Source organism: Gossypium raimondii, chromosome 11 (genome assembly GCF_025698545.1).
Source record: "Gossypium raimondii isolate GPD5lz chromosome 11, ASM2569854v1, whole genome shotgun sequence".
Classification (NCBI taxonomy): Eukaryota; Viridiplantae; Streptophyta; class Magnoliopsida; order Malvales; family Malvaceae; genus Gossypium; species Gossypium raimondii.
The window spans coordinates 32,354,530-32,369,939 of NC_068575.1; the positions used below are offsets into that span (position 1 = coordinate 32,354,530).

General features: G+C 33.9%; 1 protein-coding gene across 1 annotated transcript; it reads left to right on the forward strand.

Moving 5' to 3' along the window:
- The first annotated feature begins 7,346 nt into the window (after positions 1–7,346).
- On the forward strand, positions 7,347–8,671 carry LOC105801112 (uncharacterized). The gene is made up of 3 exons (XM_012632441.1): positions 7,347–7,418; positions 7,604–7,954; positions 8,066–8,671. Exons 1-3 carry the CDS (start codon positions 7,347–7,349, stop codon positions 8,669–8,671), a joined length of 1,029 nt encoding a protein of 342 aa, XP_012487895.1.
- Positions 8,672–15,410: the final 6,739 nt, after the last annotated feature.

Below are 15,410 nucleotides of genomic sequence, written 5' to 3' on the forward strand. Positions count from 1 at the left end.
TGATCTGTTGTTATAATCCAGTGTTATTATTTTATACTTTCTTATCAAAAGCTTTTATGATTGTAAGAATATTAGGAGGGACTTAGGTGATTATGATTTCAACTATCTTCGATATTGATATTTACTGTAACTTACCATAATAACATTTATTTTGTTTGCTTCCGTAATGAACAAAACAGGACGTCAGCCAGCACAAGTTATATATTTAAATACTACTTGAAATCACGGTTGATCCCATGCCGCTAAGCCTACAAAATCTGCTTATTATTTGATGATGCGGCTAAGTACTGCCTGATTAAACCATGCTTATTCATGTCTATTTAATTATTCAGTTTGTAATATGGCCCAGATATTTTAAAATATTAGGATCAAAAAATAAGTTTAGACAAAAAATTAAATCTGTTTAAAATATGAACCAGATTCAAATTCTAACATACAAGGCTCAAGTTTGGTATTACCCATTTCTAAGTTTATAATATATTATTATATTATGTTAATGTTAGATATTTTTACTTTGTAATTCATGAAAATTAATTTCATCATAAAATATAATACTATAATATAACCATTAAAAATGTTAAGATACTTATATATAAAATTTTGATAAATGAAAATATATAAAAATATTAAATATTAAATTAAAATAATAGAAATATTTTTTTAAAATTAAAAATAATATGGGTGGTTTTAAAATGATCTTGAATTAATTATTTATAAATAGAGGTGACTTCGAGCAAAATTTTTAACTCATATTTTGAATCGTATCAAACTTATATAAACATAAAACTTGCGAATATCATCCTTAAACCCAATCAATGACGATATCTAAATTGAACTACCGTTAGAAGGAAGCAGAATTAAGTTAAACTGATAAACTTATTCACGAATCATGCGCGTCTCATTAAGTTCAGTATAGTTCCAAAATGAGATATATTGATAGAATATCAAGCTTTTTATTTTTAAAAATCATTAACCTTAATTGCATATTATGAATGAATACTTTTGAAGGTGCGTTCCGACTTACATTGTTCATCACTTGGGCAAAGTTTGGTTGTGGAAATTAATTGTCGAAACTATTGTACTCTCAAGGTAGTGGCTGGAAGTTGGTATATTAACTACATTACATATGCAAAATATGTCTTCACTCATAATAATAGAATCATAGCTTGATTAAAAAGGTAAATGGTATCCTATCAACACCATTATATGGATTATGAAAGGAAACATGACCATGAGTCTAGACAAATGATTTTTATCATTACTAGCATGTGTGGGGTGTGCCTCGCATTATTGGAAAGCTTGCAGGCACTTAAGATAACAATCAAGGATCAATTTAAGAAAGGCCAAAACAGGCCTGACGTTGTGATGAGCAGGTAGGTCTCATCGGGACGACACAATGTAAACTCCAGAAAAATGTGACATCGACATTGTGATGAGGAGAGCCGACACATCACAACATGTTCTCCTATTTGCCAGTCGCATTTTAGACTTCAATTAGGACTACTTCTTCCAGTTGGACTATGATTATTCTAGGGAAATTTCAGTATGATTAGAACTCTAATCTAAGCCTATTTAAAGGGTTCATTGTATCCCTATTTTGACATGCCAATCAGTAAAGACTTTTCTTGAAGGCGATAAGATGTAGTCATATATGAGTTTTGGTGAGAGTTTTATGGTAACTATGGAGAGAATTTTGTTCCCGAGTGATAGCTTTGTGTTCAAGTTTTGGGTTTGTATGTTTAATACATTTAAGTTTATTTTCTCGATATTGTACTCTCCTTTGTTTACTCATTTAGAGAAAAGCTGAAACCTCATTTGCCCATGGTTTTTTATCCTTTTCAGAAGAGTTTTCCACGTATATATTTGTGTTTGATCTTCTCTATTTTACTTTTTTGTTGCTTATACGGTTTGATCACCAACAAATTGGTATCAAAGCCAAGGTTTAGCTTTCGCAAATCAACTCATTCAGTGACATAACAACGATTTTGGATATTGAGAAATTCGACAGGATCACAAATTTTTGTTTTTGGTAGTTTCGAATAATTACGGAGGTAGCTGATGTGGCTGAGGATAAAAGTGATGATTCGTTTTTCTCCACATATACTCTAGTTAAAGGTGGAGACATGTCAAATATTGAGTATTTTCCTGATTTAGAAAATAATCTCATCCCCTTTTGGAATTTAGGACTCGAATGGTTCGTAGAATTTTAGGGCAAGGTTGGTCATAGAGGGTTACAGTTAGGTGGAGTAGGGGTGTAACACTCCAAACCCGGCCCAAACGTTATGACCGAATCTGGCGTGTCACATCAAAGCATCGATCAAAAACTAAGTTTGTCGTTAAAGGTTCATTTCTATGTTTAAATCCTTTTGCTCGAGTTTAGCAAATCATCTCATCAAAAACGTTTACGTAATGTCTGTCATTGGTACTTTAGGTTATTCCAATCGCGAAAACTACTAAAGTTTGAAATGTAAAAGCATCTGTTTTTAAATGTTTTTGGAAAATAGTTGTTAATTTTGAAAATTCGTGTTTAGCAGTTTTAAATAAGGAAAACTAAAGCCCTTTTAAAAATTTAATCCCTCAAAGGCCTTATAATAGAATTAAAACCCAAAATATAAAATTTAGATAAAAAGGCTACAGTAGGGCGTCAATGGTCGTGTGGCCATTTCTGAGTCTCTCGCAGGTCCAAATCGCCTAAGGTTGGGGAGTACCTTCACAATTAGACAGAAGGGTGAGTTTGCGAAAACTCAGTATGTAATCCCTTATAAAACAAACAGTCAGATATACGGTATGCAGAAACAGACTGGGCCTGAGCCCATTAACAGAACCAGGTGGACCTAAGCCTATTACAGAATCAGTATCAGATGCAGATTTGCAGATAGAAATCCAGCCCAATGCAACCAATACACCACCCGTACCAACCAACACGCCATGTGGGATAAAATCGACCCACCCAGCCAGCACACCAAGCTTAGCTCCGGTTGCGGCACTAAGTCAACGGAACTGCTCAACACCGTAGACAGAACGACTAAAAGCCATAAGTATCACAACAACGCTGCCAGTTAACAGAACGACTAAAAGCCATAAGCAGAAAGGCAGTAAGCCTTGAACAGAACGGCTACAAGCCATACACTTCCTCCGTCAATATTAACCCAACCCCATGTAGTATGTCATGTCGTAGATCATACATGTATGCAATATGTCATACTCAGCAACAGTCATATAAATATCATAAAGCAAAACGGTCAGACATAGCATAAGGCCATAGCAGTCATTTCATCTTCTAGGGGTATAACAATCATTTTATCCTATAGGGGTATTTCGATAATTTTACCCATCGGAGGTATTTTAGTAATTTTACCCATTGAGGGTATTTTGATAATTTTACCCTTCGAGGGTATTTTGGTAATATTACCCATCGAGGGTATTTCGGTAATTTTACCTATCGAGGGTATTTCAATAAATTTACCCTTTGAGGGTATTTCGGTAATTTTACCCTTCGAAAGTATTTTGGTAATTTAACAACCTTTTCGAAGGCCTACAGTCGCCTCGAGCGACACAAATAACCTAAATGGTCATAACGGTGTAAATGGGCCCAAGACCCATATTCGGCCCAACTAGGCCCACACGCTCGTGTGGCCCATTTAGCTCAAATTCAGTCACGACTATGCACTACATAGCCTAGTCTAGTATTTGTCACTTAACGTGGATTTTATCCGTGTGGTGTAACAACTCAATTTTGACCCTAATCGGACATAGTGGTTTCAGGACCACAAATCTGAGTTAGAAAAATATTTTAATATTATTTTGTGTGTTTATTATGTGTAATTTGATTGTGTGAAATTTCCATGTTTAAATTTTATCATTTGAATGACCAATTAAAGAAAATGACTAAATCGCGCAAAATAAAAATTTAGGGGTCAAATTTAAAAGCACTTAATTGTTGTTGTCTTTTAAAAATGGGAGTTTTAAATGGAAATTAGGCCATTTAGATGATAGTGGATGGCAATGGACAACTTTGTCCTTATATTATATGAAATATAATTTAATTAATAAAGGTTAAATTAATAAAACAACAAATACTTAATATATGTTACAATAAAACAAAATTTTAAGCAAAAAGCTATCATCTCCTTCCATGGCCGAATATTAACAAAAGAAAAGAAAGAAAAACAAAGCTAGGTTTCGGCACAAAACAAGCTTGATTAAGGTATGATTTTGCTTCGATTTTTGATAATTTTTACGTTTTTGAGATCGTTGCTAAGTTATCTTCAAAGCTCATATCTTAATTTTTGAATTTGATGATGATTTTGTGTTTTTCCATTGATGGGAGCTTGTGATTTTTTTTATTTGATGATGAAATATTAAAGATATGTGAAATATTAACATGTTTTGTCTTTGAATTTTTGGTGAATTTGAGAAATTAGGGCTAAATTGTGAAAATAAAATTTTGAGGGACTAAAATGTGAAATAAATGAAATGTGTGGACTTGTAAGAAGGCAAGGAATATTTGGCCCTAGCATGATATGTGTAAATTTTGTGTATTTTGTGTTTTATACAATAGGGACTAAATTGTAAAAAAGTGTGAAATATTATAGGCAAAATGGTAATTTTCCCATTTATGTGTTTTTAGATAAAATTGAATAAATTGATGAATAAAAAGATTTATTTTGAATATGTTTAAATCGAGAACCAAAGAAAATGGATTTAGATCGAGGAAAGTTGAAGGTAGTCGATTAGTCGATTTTGTCCGTCGATATCCGAGGTAAGTCGATAAGCATTTGAATTTTGTTTAATTCATGAATATATAATAGATAGATGATAAATTGTGTTATTGAAAATATTAATATCCTTAGCCGAATTTGAATATTGAAATAGAGAGGTATTTGAGTTCGATTCAATTTATAAATTATGTCTGTAAGCCGGTACAAACCCTGGGAATTTTATAGGATTTTTTGACAAGTGTTTTCGTGTAAGACCACGTCTGGGACGTTGGCATCGACTTGTATTTTCGTGTAAGACCCTATTTGGGATAGTGGCATCGATTTGTGATTACATGTAAGACCACGTCTAGGACGTTGGCGTTGTACGAGATTTTCGATTATATGCGTATCCTATTTAATTTCGAACAGTTCTACGGATAATGTTAAACGTAGACGGATTTGGAAATGAGTTTTATCTACAGGTATGTATTTGTTAAATGAATATATGGAAATAAGGTAAGTTGGTTATTTGAGATTATATATTATAAGTGATTATAAGTTTGAAAATTTTCATGTTTATTATTAGATTTAATTCGGCTTTAGTTGATAACTAAGTTGCCAAGGTGAAGGTTTTATACACATATATGTTAAGATATGTTCGGGTTAATAAAAGATATATGTGTTCAAAGTGTAATCATGTAATGTCTATTACATTTATAAAATAAGTTAATTGCCTTTTATTTTATTAGTTAAATTATTTCTATGCTGTTGACTTACTAAGCTTCGAATAGCTTACTGTGTGTTATTATTTGTTTACTCTGTTTTATAGATTCTTGAAGTTGTTATGAGCTAGGGGATTCGTCAGTAAAGCTCATCACACTATCAAATAACTACGGTATTTTATAAGCTGAAATTTATTTTGGGATTATGGCATGTATAGACTAGCTTTGAAGCTTACTTAATTTGAAAGTATATGTATTTAAGCCATGCGAATATGGCTTATTTAACTTGTTTTGTTCAATTTTGGTTTGAATCATAGGTTATGCATATTTTGATTATGGTTTAGCATTTTATGAATAATATTATATAAATGAATGTTAGGTGTGGCTTGTTTGAATTAGTTATAAGGTGAATATATAACATACTTTATAAATGGAAGTGTACTTACGGATGTTGGAGATGATTTACTTTTGTATTATAGATAGAATAAATGAATGTTTAAATGTTTAAGTGTGCATTGTTTTGGATTTGTGTTTGGACATGAATATGCAGATGGTATATTTAATTAGTGGGGTTTGATTTTAAATGATAGTATAAATATATAAAATTGGAAATAAAATGCTTAGTTTATATAGTAATGAAATAAAGCCCTTTGGAAGTGATTTAAGTATAAGCAATTATATGTATGCAAATTCGGATTTAGTATAGATTTAAGATAGGTAAGTACATGTGATAATTAAAACTTACATACATATAGTTGGACATATGAAATTCGGTTGAATGATTAGTATGTATATTTTTTTACGCATTTGGGTGATGGATTGATTTTGTTACAAGATGGACTAATTACGAAAACTTATTTATATATTTTTGGTTGATGCTAAATGAAATATATGTGTGAATCGGCATTAGTAATTATAATGTACTCATATTGTGTAATTTGGTGTTGGTAAATTATAGATTCAGTTATGGTATAAAAGTATTAAGTTATGTTAGTCTTTTAAATCGTTATTCGGGTTGTATGTGTTTGGTTAATTTATGCATAAATGTTATTCAAGGTTTTGATATGAGGTAATTTGGTATTTGGAAATATAGTATTTATTAATGAAGTAAATTTGAGCATATTTGTTTCAAGATGTATGTGATTTTGAGTTTTAGATTGATGTTTATATTTTATTAGAGAGCATGTGTTTTGTTATAAAAAAAAAGAAAAAGAAAAGAATGGTCTATAATAATAGACATGATTCTATGTACTAGCATAATGCAATTATATCATAGAATGAATGGGGTATATATATTTATTTATAACCGAAAATGCCAAGTCCAATTAGTTATGGTATTGAAATGTGGTAATTTAGAAATGGATGATATGCAACTTTAAATGTATATTATTTATAATATTAATTGTTAGGTCCCATAGTAGATTTCGTTTAAGTTGAAATAAAGGATAAATTTATTTAGGTATAATATTAAGCATAAGGATTCATGAAAAATATATTTATTCTTTGATTATCTTAGTAGTTTATTATATTACTATGATAACATATGTGATTTAATATGGTATAAATTGTATTCAGATTTTATATATTATTGTTAATGCCGTATATATATATATATATATATATATATTTATATAAGAACAAATAAATTTTAGTTAATGTAATATGGTTAATGTGTGTGATGTTGTGCATATTTAGAAATTTTATAAAAAAAAACTTGAAAATAGACGTTATGTCTGGTAATGCCTCGTAACCCTAATCTGGCGACGGACACGGGTTAAGGGTGTTACATTTGATTTGTATCAGAGCTACAGTTTAGTTGATTTTAGGACTAACGTAGCGTGTGTGAGTCTAGCTATACATGCCATATTTTATATTGTGATAGTGTGATGACTTCTGACTTCTGAAAATGTGTTTTCGTATAGTAATGGATTCCAATCGAGCCGTAGCCGATGATGTTGAGAGTATAGTGCCTGCTCCCGCGCAAGGGACAGAGCTGGTAGATTTTAGATCGACCTCGAGTAACAGGAGGGAGAGGCTAAACAATCCTTTTACCAAATGATGAATGACTGATTTACTCAATATATCCGGACTAATTCGGCTACACAACAACCTCAACCCTCTACTAATCCATCTTCGATACATGTTATACCTCAAGTGAGTGATCCGTTGAGATTGCTTAAGCCTCCTATTGATAAAATCAGAAAACACGGGGCTGAAGAGTTCAGAGCTATTGATGATGATGATGCTGAGCGAGCTGAATTCTGGCTCGATAATACTATTCAAGTGTTTGATAAATTATCTTGCACCCCTGATGAGTGCTTAAAGTGTGCCATATCTTTGCTTCGGGACACTGCATATCACTGGTGGAATACATTGGTATCGGTGGTTCCGAAAGAGCAAGTGTCCTGGGAATTCTTTCAGAGTGAGTTCCGTAATAAATACATCAGCCAGAGATTTATCGATCAGAAATGCAAAGAATTTCTTGAATTGAAACAGGGTAGGATTACAGTGACAGAGTATGAGCGGAAATTTGTGAGACTCAGTCGGTATGCCTGAGAGTGTGTTTCGACTGAAGCTATTATGTGTAAAAGATTTGAAGATGGGCTGAATGAAGATATTAAACTATTAGTTGGAATACTTAAGATAAAAGAGTTTGTGGTACTTGTTGAGCGAGCTTGCAAAGCTGAAGAGCTCGGGAAAGAGAAGAGAAAAGCTAACTTTGAAGCTAGAGATTTTCGTAAAAGATCATTCAGTAAGTCATTCCAGTCGACCTCAAAGAAGTTTAAAGATGATACTAGCCGTTCAAAGGCTACTGCGGGGTATTCACGATGGGATAGAGATAGACCACCTATGAGTTCGAGAGCTACTTCAGTAGCGAGTGTGGGTAATGTTAGATCAAACCAACCTGAGTGTGAACATTGTGGTAAACGACATCCTGACAGTTGTAGATTGCTTGATAGAGCCTGCTTTAAATGGAAATTGAAGGATAATTATATTTGTGAGTGCCCAGAGTTGGCGAATCAAAATCTGGTACAGAATACGAGATCGGGTAACACTGCAACTAGAGGTAAACCCCCCAGAAACACGAGTAACATGAGCGGAAGTCAGAGCGGTACTAAAGATACAGCTGTTAGATTTGAGGCTCGCGCACCTGCCAAAGCCTATGCCATACGCTCACGAGAGGAGGCCTCATCCCTAGATTTTATTACTGGTACTTTCACTCTCCATGATACTAATTTATTGCATTGATTGATCCTGGTTCGACTCATTCATATGTGTGTAAGACTTTAGTATCCAATAAGACTTTGCCTGTTGAGTCTACTGAGTTTGTGATTAGAGTATCAAACCCCCTGGGCTGGTGTGTTTTGGTTGACAAAGTGTATAAGAATTGTCCGTTGATGATTCGAGATTTGTGTTTTTCGGCTGATTTGATGTTGTTTTCATTTGACAAGTTCGATATAATCCTGGGTATGGACTGGTTGACTTTACTCGATGTTGTGGTTAATCGCAAAAGAAAGACTATTGATTTACGGTGTGAGAATGATGAGATTATTCAGATTGAATCTGATGATCTGAATGGGTTACCGACAGTGATATCCTCGATGTTAGCTTAGAAATATTTGAGAAAGGGTTGTAAAGCTTACCTTGCTTATATACTCGACTCTAAAATAATTGAAAGAAAGATTGAATCAGTACCAGTTGTGTGTGAATATCTGGATGTGTTTCCTGAAGAATTACTGGGTTTGCCGCTGATACGAGAGGTAGAGTTTGGTATTGAGTTAGTACCGGGGACGACTCTAATTTTGATAGCTCTGTACTGTATGGCACCGACTGAATTAAAAGAGTTGAAAGCACAGTTGCAAGAGTTGATAGATAGAGGTTTTGCATGACTGAGTTTCTCTCCCTAAGGTGCGCCAGTTCGATTTGTGAAAAAGAAAGACGGAATGATGAGAATGTGTATTGATTACCGGCAGCTTAATAAGGTGACTATAAAGAATAAATATCCGTTGCCACATATTGACGACTTGTTCAATCAGCTAAAAGGGGCTTTAGTGTTTTCGAAGATAGATTTGAGATCGGGTTACTATCAGTTGCGAGTTAAAGACTCTGATGTGCCAAATACAGCTTTTCGAACGAGGTACAGGCATTACGAGTTCTTGGTTATGCCTTTCAGACTTACTAATGCACTTGCTGTTTTCATGGATTTGGTGAATCGGATCTTTAGGCAGTATCTGGATCGGTTTGTGGTAGTATTCATAGATGACATTTTGATCTACTCTCGTGATGAAACTGAGCATGCCGAACATCTGAGACTTGTGTTACAAAATTTGCGACATAAACAGTTGCATGCAAAGTTTAGTAAATATGAGTTCTGGTTACGAGAAGTTAGTTTTCTGGGCCATGTTGTATCAGCATCGGGTATTCGGGTTGATCCGAGTAAAATTTCAGCTATACTTGATTGGAAACCTCCGAGAAATGTCTCTGAAGTTCGAAGTTGATTAGGACTCGCTGGTTACTATAGATGGTTCGTGAAATGTTTTTCTATGATTGTGACCCCGATGACAAAGTGTCAGAAAAGCTTTGATCAGTTGAAAACCCTTTGGACCAAAGCTCTAGTACTAGTTCAGCCAGAGACGGGTAAAGAATCTGTTATTTTTAGTGATGCATCTTTAAACGGTTTGGGCTGTGTTTTGATGCAGGAAGGCAAAGTTGTAGCTTATGCCTCAAGACAGTTAAAGCCACATGAAAATAACTATCCGACGCATGATCTCGAATTGGCCTCTATTGTATTTGCTTTAAAAATATGGCGCCACTATTTATTCGGTGAAAAATGTCATGTTTATTCTGATCACAAAAGCCTGAAATATTTGATGACTTAGAAGGATCTGAATTTGAGACAGTGACGGTGGTTAGAGTTGCTAAAAGATTACGAGCTTGTGATTGATTATCATTCGGGAAAGGCTAATGTTGTTGCTGATGCCCTAAGTCAAAAATTACTGTTTGCTTTGCGTGCAATAAACGCGCATACAGCTATGTCTGATGATGGTGCGATAGTAGCTGAGTTAAAAGCAAAACCGTTATTTGTTCAACAGATTTGTGAAGCTCAGAAAGCCGATGATGATTTAATTGCAAAACGGGCTCAGTCTGACTTGAATGTTGATTTAGAGTTTCTAGTTGACGCTGAAGATTGTTTGAGATTCAGAAACCGATTATGTGTTCCAAAAAATTCAGAGTTAATTCATATGAAATTGAATAAAGCTCATAATAGTAGATTATCTATTCATCCGGGTAGCACGAAAATGTATAACGATCTGAAACAGCATTATTGGTGGCACGATATGAAACGACACATTTCTGACTTTGTTTCGAAATGTTTAATATGTTAGCAAGTAAAAGCTGAGCATCAGATACCTTCTGGATTGCTTCAGCCGATCATGATACCTGAATGGAAATGGGACCGAGTCACGATGGATTTTGTATCCGATTTACCATTGACACCGAGCAAGAAAGATGCAATCTAGGTTATTGTTGATAGATTGACAAAATTGGCTCACTTTGTTCCGGTTCATACTGATTATTCACTTGATAAACTTGTTCAATTATATATTTCTTAGATTGTGAGATTGCATGGGGTACCTATTTCTATTATTTCGGATAGAGATCTGAGGTTTGCATCGCGGTTTTGGAAGAAACTGCAAGATGCACTAGGTACTAAACTACATTTTAGCACTGCTTTTCATCCCCAAAAAGATGGTCAGTCCGAACGAATTATTCAGATACTTGAGGATATCCTGAGATGTTGCATTCTCAAGTTTGAAGGTACATGGGAACGATACTTGCCTTTAATTGAATTTGCATATAATAATAACTTTCAATCTAGTATCAAAATGGTACTTTACGAGGCTTTGTATGGTCGTAAATGTCGTACACCATTATATTGGACTGAACTCAGTGAAAATAAGATACACTGGGTCGATTTGATTGAAGAGATTGAACAGAAAGTGAAAGTGATACGTGATAGTCTGAGAACAACATCGGATCGTCAGAAATCATATGCAGACTTGAAAAGAAAAGATATAGAGTTTTAGATCAGAGATAAAGTCTTTTTGAAAGTCTCGCCGTGGAACAAAATACTCAGATTCGGTCGTAAAGGCAAATTGAGTTCGAGATTTATTGGACCGTATGAGGTTATAGAACGTATCAGACCGGTTGCTTATAGATTATTATTGCCACCTAAGCTAGAAAAGATTCACAATGTATTTCATGTTTCGATGCTCCGTAGATATCAATCAAATCCTTCACATGTGATTAGTACGACAGAGATTGAAATTAAGTTTGATATGTCATACGAAGAAGAACCGATTCACATTCTGGCTCGTGAGTTTAAAGAGTTACGAAATAAGAAAATTTCGTTAGTTAAAGTACTGTGGCATAAACACGGAGTCGAAGAAGCAACTTGGGAACCAGAGGATGCAATGAAAGAATGTTATCCAAACCTATTCACGGGTAAAATTTTCGGGGACGAAAATCCATAAAGGGCGGAGAGTTGTAACAGTCTGATTTTGACCCTAATTGGACATAGTAGTTTTGGGACCACAAATCTGAGTTAGAAAAATATTTTAATATTATTTTCTGTGTTTATTGTGTGTGAATTTGATTGTGTGAAATTTTTGTGTTTAAATTTTATCATTTGTATGACCGATTAAAGAAAATGACTAAATCGCATAAAATGAAAATTTAGGGGTCAAATTTAAAAGCACCTAATTGTTGTTGTCTTTTAAAAATGGGGGTTTTAAATGGAAATTAGGCCATTTAGATGATAGTGGGTGGCAATGGACAACTTTGTCCTTATATTATATGAAATATAATTTAATTAATAAATGTTAAATTAGTAAAACAACAAATACTTAATATATGTTAAAATAAAACAAAATTTTAAGCAAAAAGCTATCATCTCCTTCCATGGCCGAATATTGACAAAAGAAAAGAAAGAAAAACAAAGCTAGGTTTCGACACAAAACAAGCTTTATTAAGGTATGATTTTGCTTGGATTTTTGATAATTTTTACGTTTTTGAGATCGTTGCTAAGTTATCTTCAAAGCCCATGTCTTAATTTTTGAATTTGATGATGATTTTATATTTTGCTATTGATGGGAGCTTGTGATTTTTGTTATTTGATGATGAAATATTAAAGATATGTGAAATAGTAACATGTTTTGTCTTTGAATTTTGGTGAATTTGAGAAATTAGGGCTAAATTGTGAAAATAAAATTTTGAGGACTAAAATGTGAAATAAATGAAATATTTCATTATTTATAATATTAATTGTTAGGTCCCATAGTAGAGTTCATTTAAGTTGAAATAAAGGATAAATTTATTTAGGTATAATATTAAGCATAAGGATTCACGGAAAATATATTTATTCTTTGAGTATCTTAAGTAGTTTACTATATTACTATTATAACATATGTGATTTAATATGGTATAAATTGTATTCGGATTTTATATATTATTGTTAATGCCGTATATATATATATATATATATAAGAAGAAATAAAATTTAGTTAATGTAATATGGTTAATGTGTGTGTTGTTGTGCATATTTAGAAATTTTATAAAAAAAATTGAAAGTAGACATTATGTTTGGTTATGCCTCGTAATCCCAATCTGACGACGGACACGGGTTAAGGGTGTTACATGTGGGGCCCACGAGCCCATTGGACCCACACGACCCATTTCAGCCCAGCGAGGTCCATAACGGCCCAAGAGCACGAGAACGCTCGTGGTGGCCTCTACAGTCTAACTCCATAATTGTGGGCTCGATTTACCACACGAGCATTTGCACACCCATTTGGCCTCAATCGCTGTATTTTTGGCTTTTCGACTTTTGTCGATTCACAGAAGAGACTGTGTGATTTATGGTGTACAGATACACACTTGACTGCAAAATCGAGTGAACAGTTCGTCGCCAAGGTCTTGAACGAATGTGAATTGATTAATGCCCTTGGATCGCCAAATAAGAATCAATCACACGACCTCGCCAATTATTTTCCTAAACAATGAAACCTATAAGACTGGGTTGTTTAGAAAAATAAGACTTAAGACCCCAATATTAAAACGCAGCACCAACGACGAACAAGCCAACTTACCCCCTTCAAATATACAATTGAAAAACGAAAGAAGAATATTGAATGCCTCAGCACTCTCGAAGAACCCTCTTAAAACGCAATGAGTGCAGTACGTGAGAAATGAAATAACAATCGGTCAGTAAGGTTTTTTGGTTTTGAGAAAGAATAGACAAACACAGGTGCATTTGGTTTTAAAAGAAAATTAGAGAATAGCTTTTGATCACTTACCGATAGTCAGAACCTTAGCAGTAGATCGATGCAGAGAAGGATTAACAACAGTGATATTTGGCCATCCCAGAATAGAAGGTGAACAGAAGTTAAAAGAAGATAAAGGGAAGGTTCAACTAGGCTATGAAAGAATCCGATTGCAGAAGAAATAAGGAAAAAATAGATGTTAGGTTCGGCCAAAAAGAGAAAAAGAGCATAGCAAAGATGCAGAGAAGGAATAACACGAATGGTCAGTTTCGTAGCATAAAAAGAACTAGAGGGAACCCGACAAAAAGATGCACAAGTGGTCAGTTTTAGTTCGGCTCTAGAGAAAAATAAAGAGAAGTCCAAAACCCCAAATGTTAGAGAGGCATATTTTATCTTCAATTAAATAAAAGGTCTAAAGGCCAAATTCCAGGTTCCTTTAAAAGAAAAACCAAAATAAAATGCAAGAGCCAAGACTTGAACCCAAGCGCCCTAGTAACCTTAATGACACCACAACCACTAGACCACATGCTTCCCTATGACATTTTTTTAACACAAAAATTTAAAAGGCCTACATCCAAGCATCCAGGGTTTTATCCACTTAAAACCAAAATTTTTGCTAAAGCTCAGGTTTGAACCCAGGACTTTCCCAACTCCTTTCAGGACCCTTAACCACTAAAGAGGACATACTTTTGTGCACAGTTTCCTAATCGTTCCCTTGCTCAAGGCCCAATACTTCTTGGCCCAAATTTTGGGGTGTTACAAGGGGTGTGAAAAATTTGGGTAAAACCAAAAAAATTTGGTTAACCGACCGAATTCAGTTAATCGGTCAATTAATCGAATTTTTTTGGTCGGGGGTTGGTTAATTATTTTTTGATTTTTCGGTTAACGGTTAATTCGGTTCGAAACCAGTCGGTTAACCAAATTTTTTCGGTTTAACCAAAAAAATTAATAAATAAAATTATAATATATAAATATGCCTACTATTCACCTAAACCCAATCCAACCCAAGTTTCCTACCCAACCAACCCAATAATAAAAATTACAAATAATTTAATAAAAAAAATTCTAAAACTAAAACTAAAACTAAAGTGTAAAAGTCTAAACTCAACAGTGAACAAATGATAGAAAAAAAACCTAACCTTCAACTTCAAATCCCTAATTGAAAACTCCCAAAATCTATGCCAGGCCAGCCACCTTTTCTCCGGCACTCCGGCGTCTACCAGGTCACCATCCATCACCGACGAGTTGAGGTAGGTTTTTACTAGCTCAAGAGTACTTTCACCAACTAAAGCCTCCATTTCTGCAAATTCTGTTTTAAGAATGAAACTAGCTCGATATTCATAATCCCAATACATATCAGCTAGTATTTGTATTTACGAACTGCTTCATTTTCATCTCCGCACCCAAACCTGAACCTATTTCATCTTCATGTAATAGCCCTTTGATTGCTTTATGTAAATGTAATAGCAGCGTTCTTTTCTTGCATGGTTGAGATTTGCATACTATCCAAAAAACATAATTAATAAACCAAAAAAATAAAAATAAATGATTTTTATTGAATATTTTGATTGAAAAAATAAACGATTCTCATAGTTATGGCTGGAAGCCGTTGTCTAAATGTTGAAAATTCAACATATAAATTCCTTGATTTAAAAGCCATAATC

Coding starts and splice junctions, on each gene's coding strand:
- LOC105801112 (XM_012632441.1), top strand. CDS start 7,347: ATGGATTCCAATCGAGCCGTAGCCGATGATGTTGAGAGTATAGTGCCT. Junction 7,419..7,603: donor CCGCGCAAGGGACAGAGCTG/GTAGATTTTAGA, acceptor AGATTGCTTAAG/CCTCCTATTGATAAAATCAG. Junction 7,955..8,065: donor CAGAGTATGAGCGGAAATTT/GTGAGACTCAGT, acceptor GGAATACTTAAG/ATAAAAGAGTTTGTGGTACT.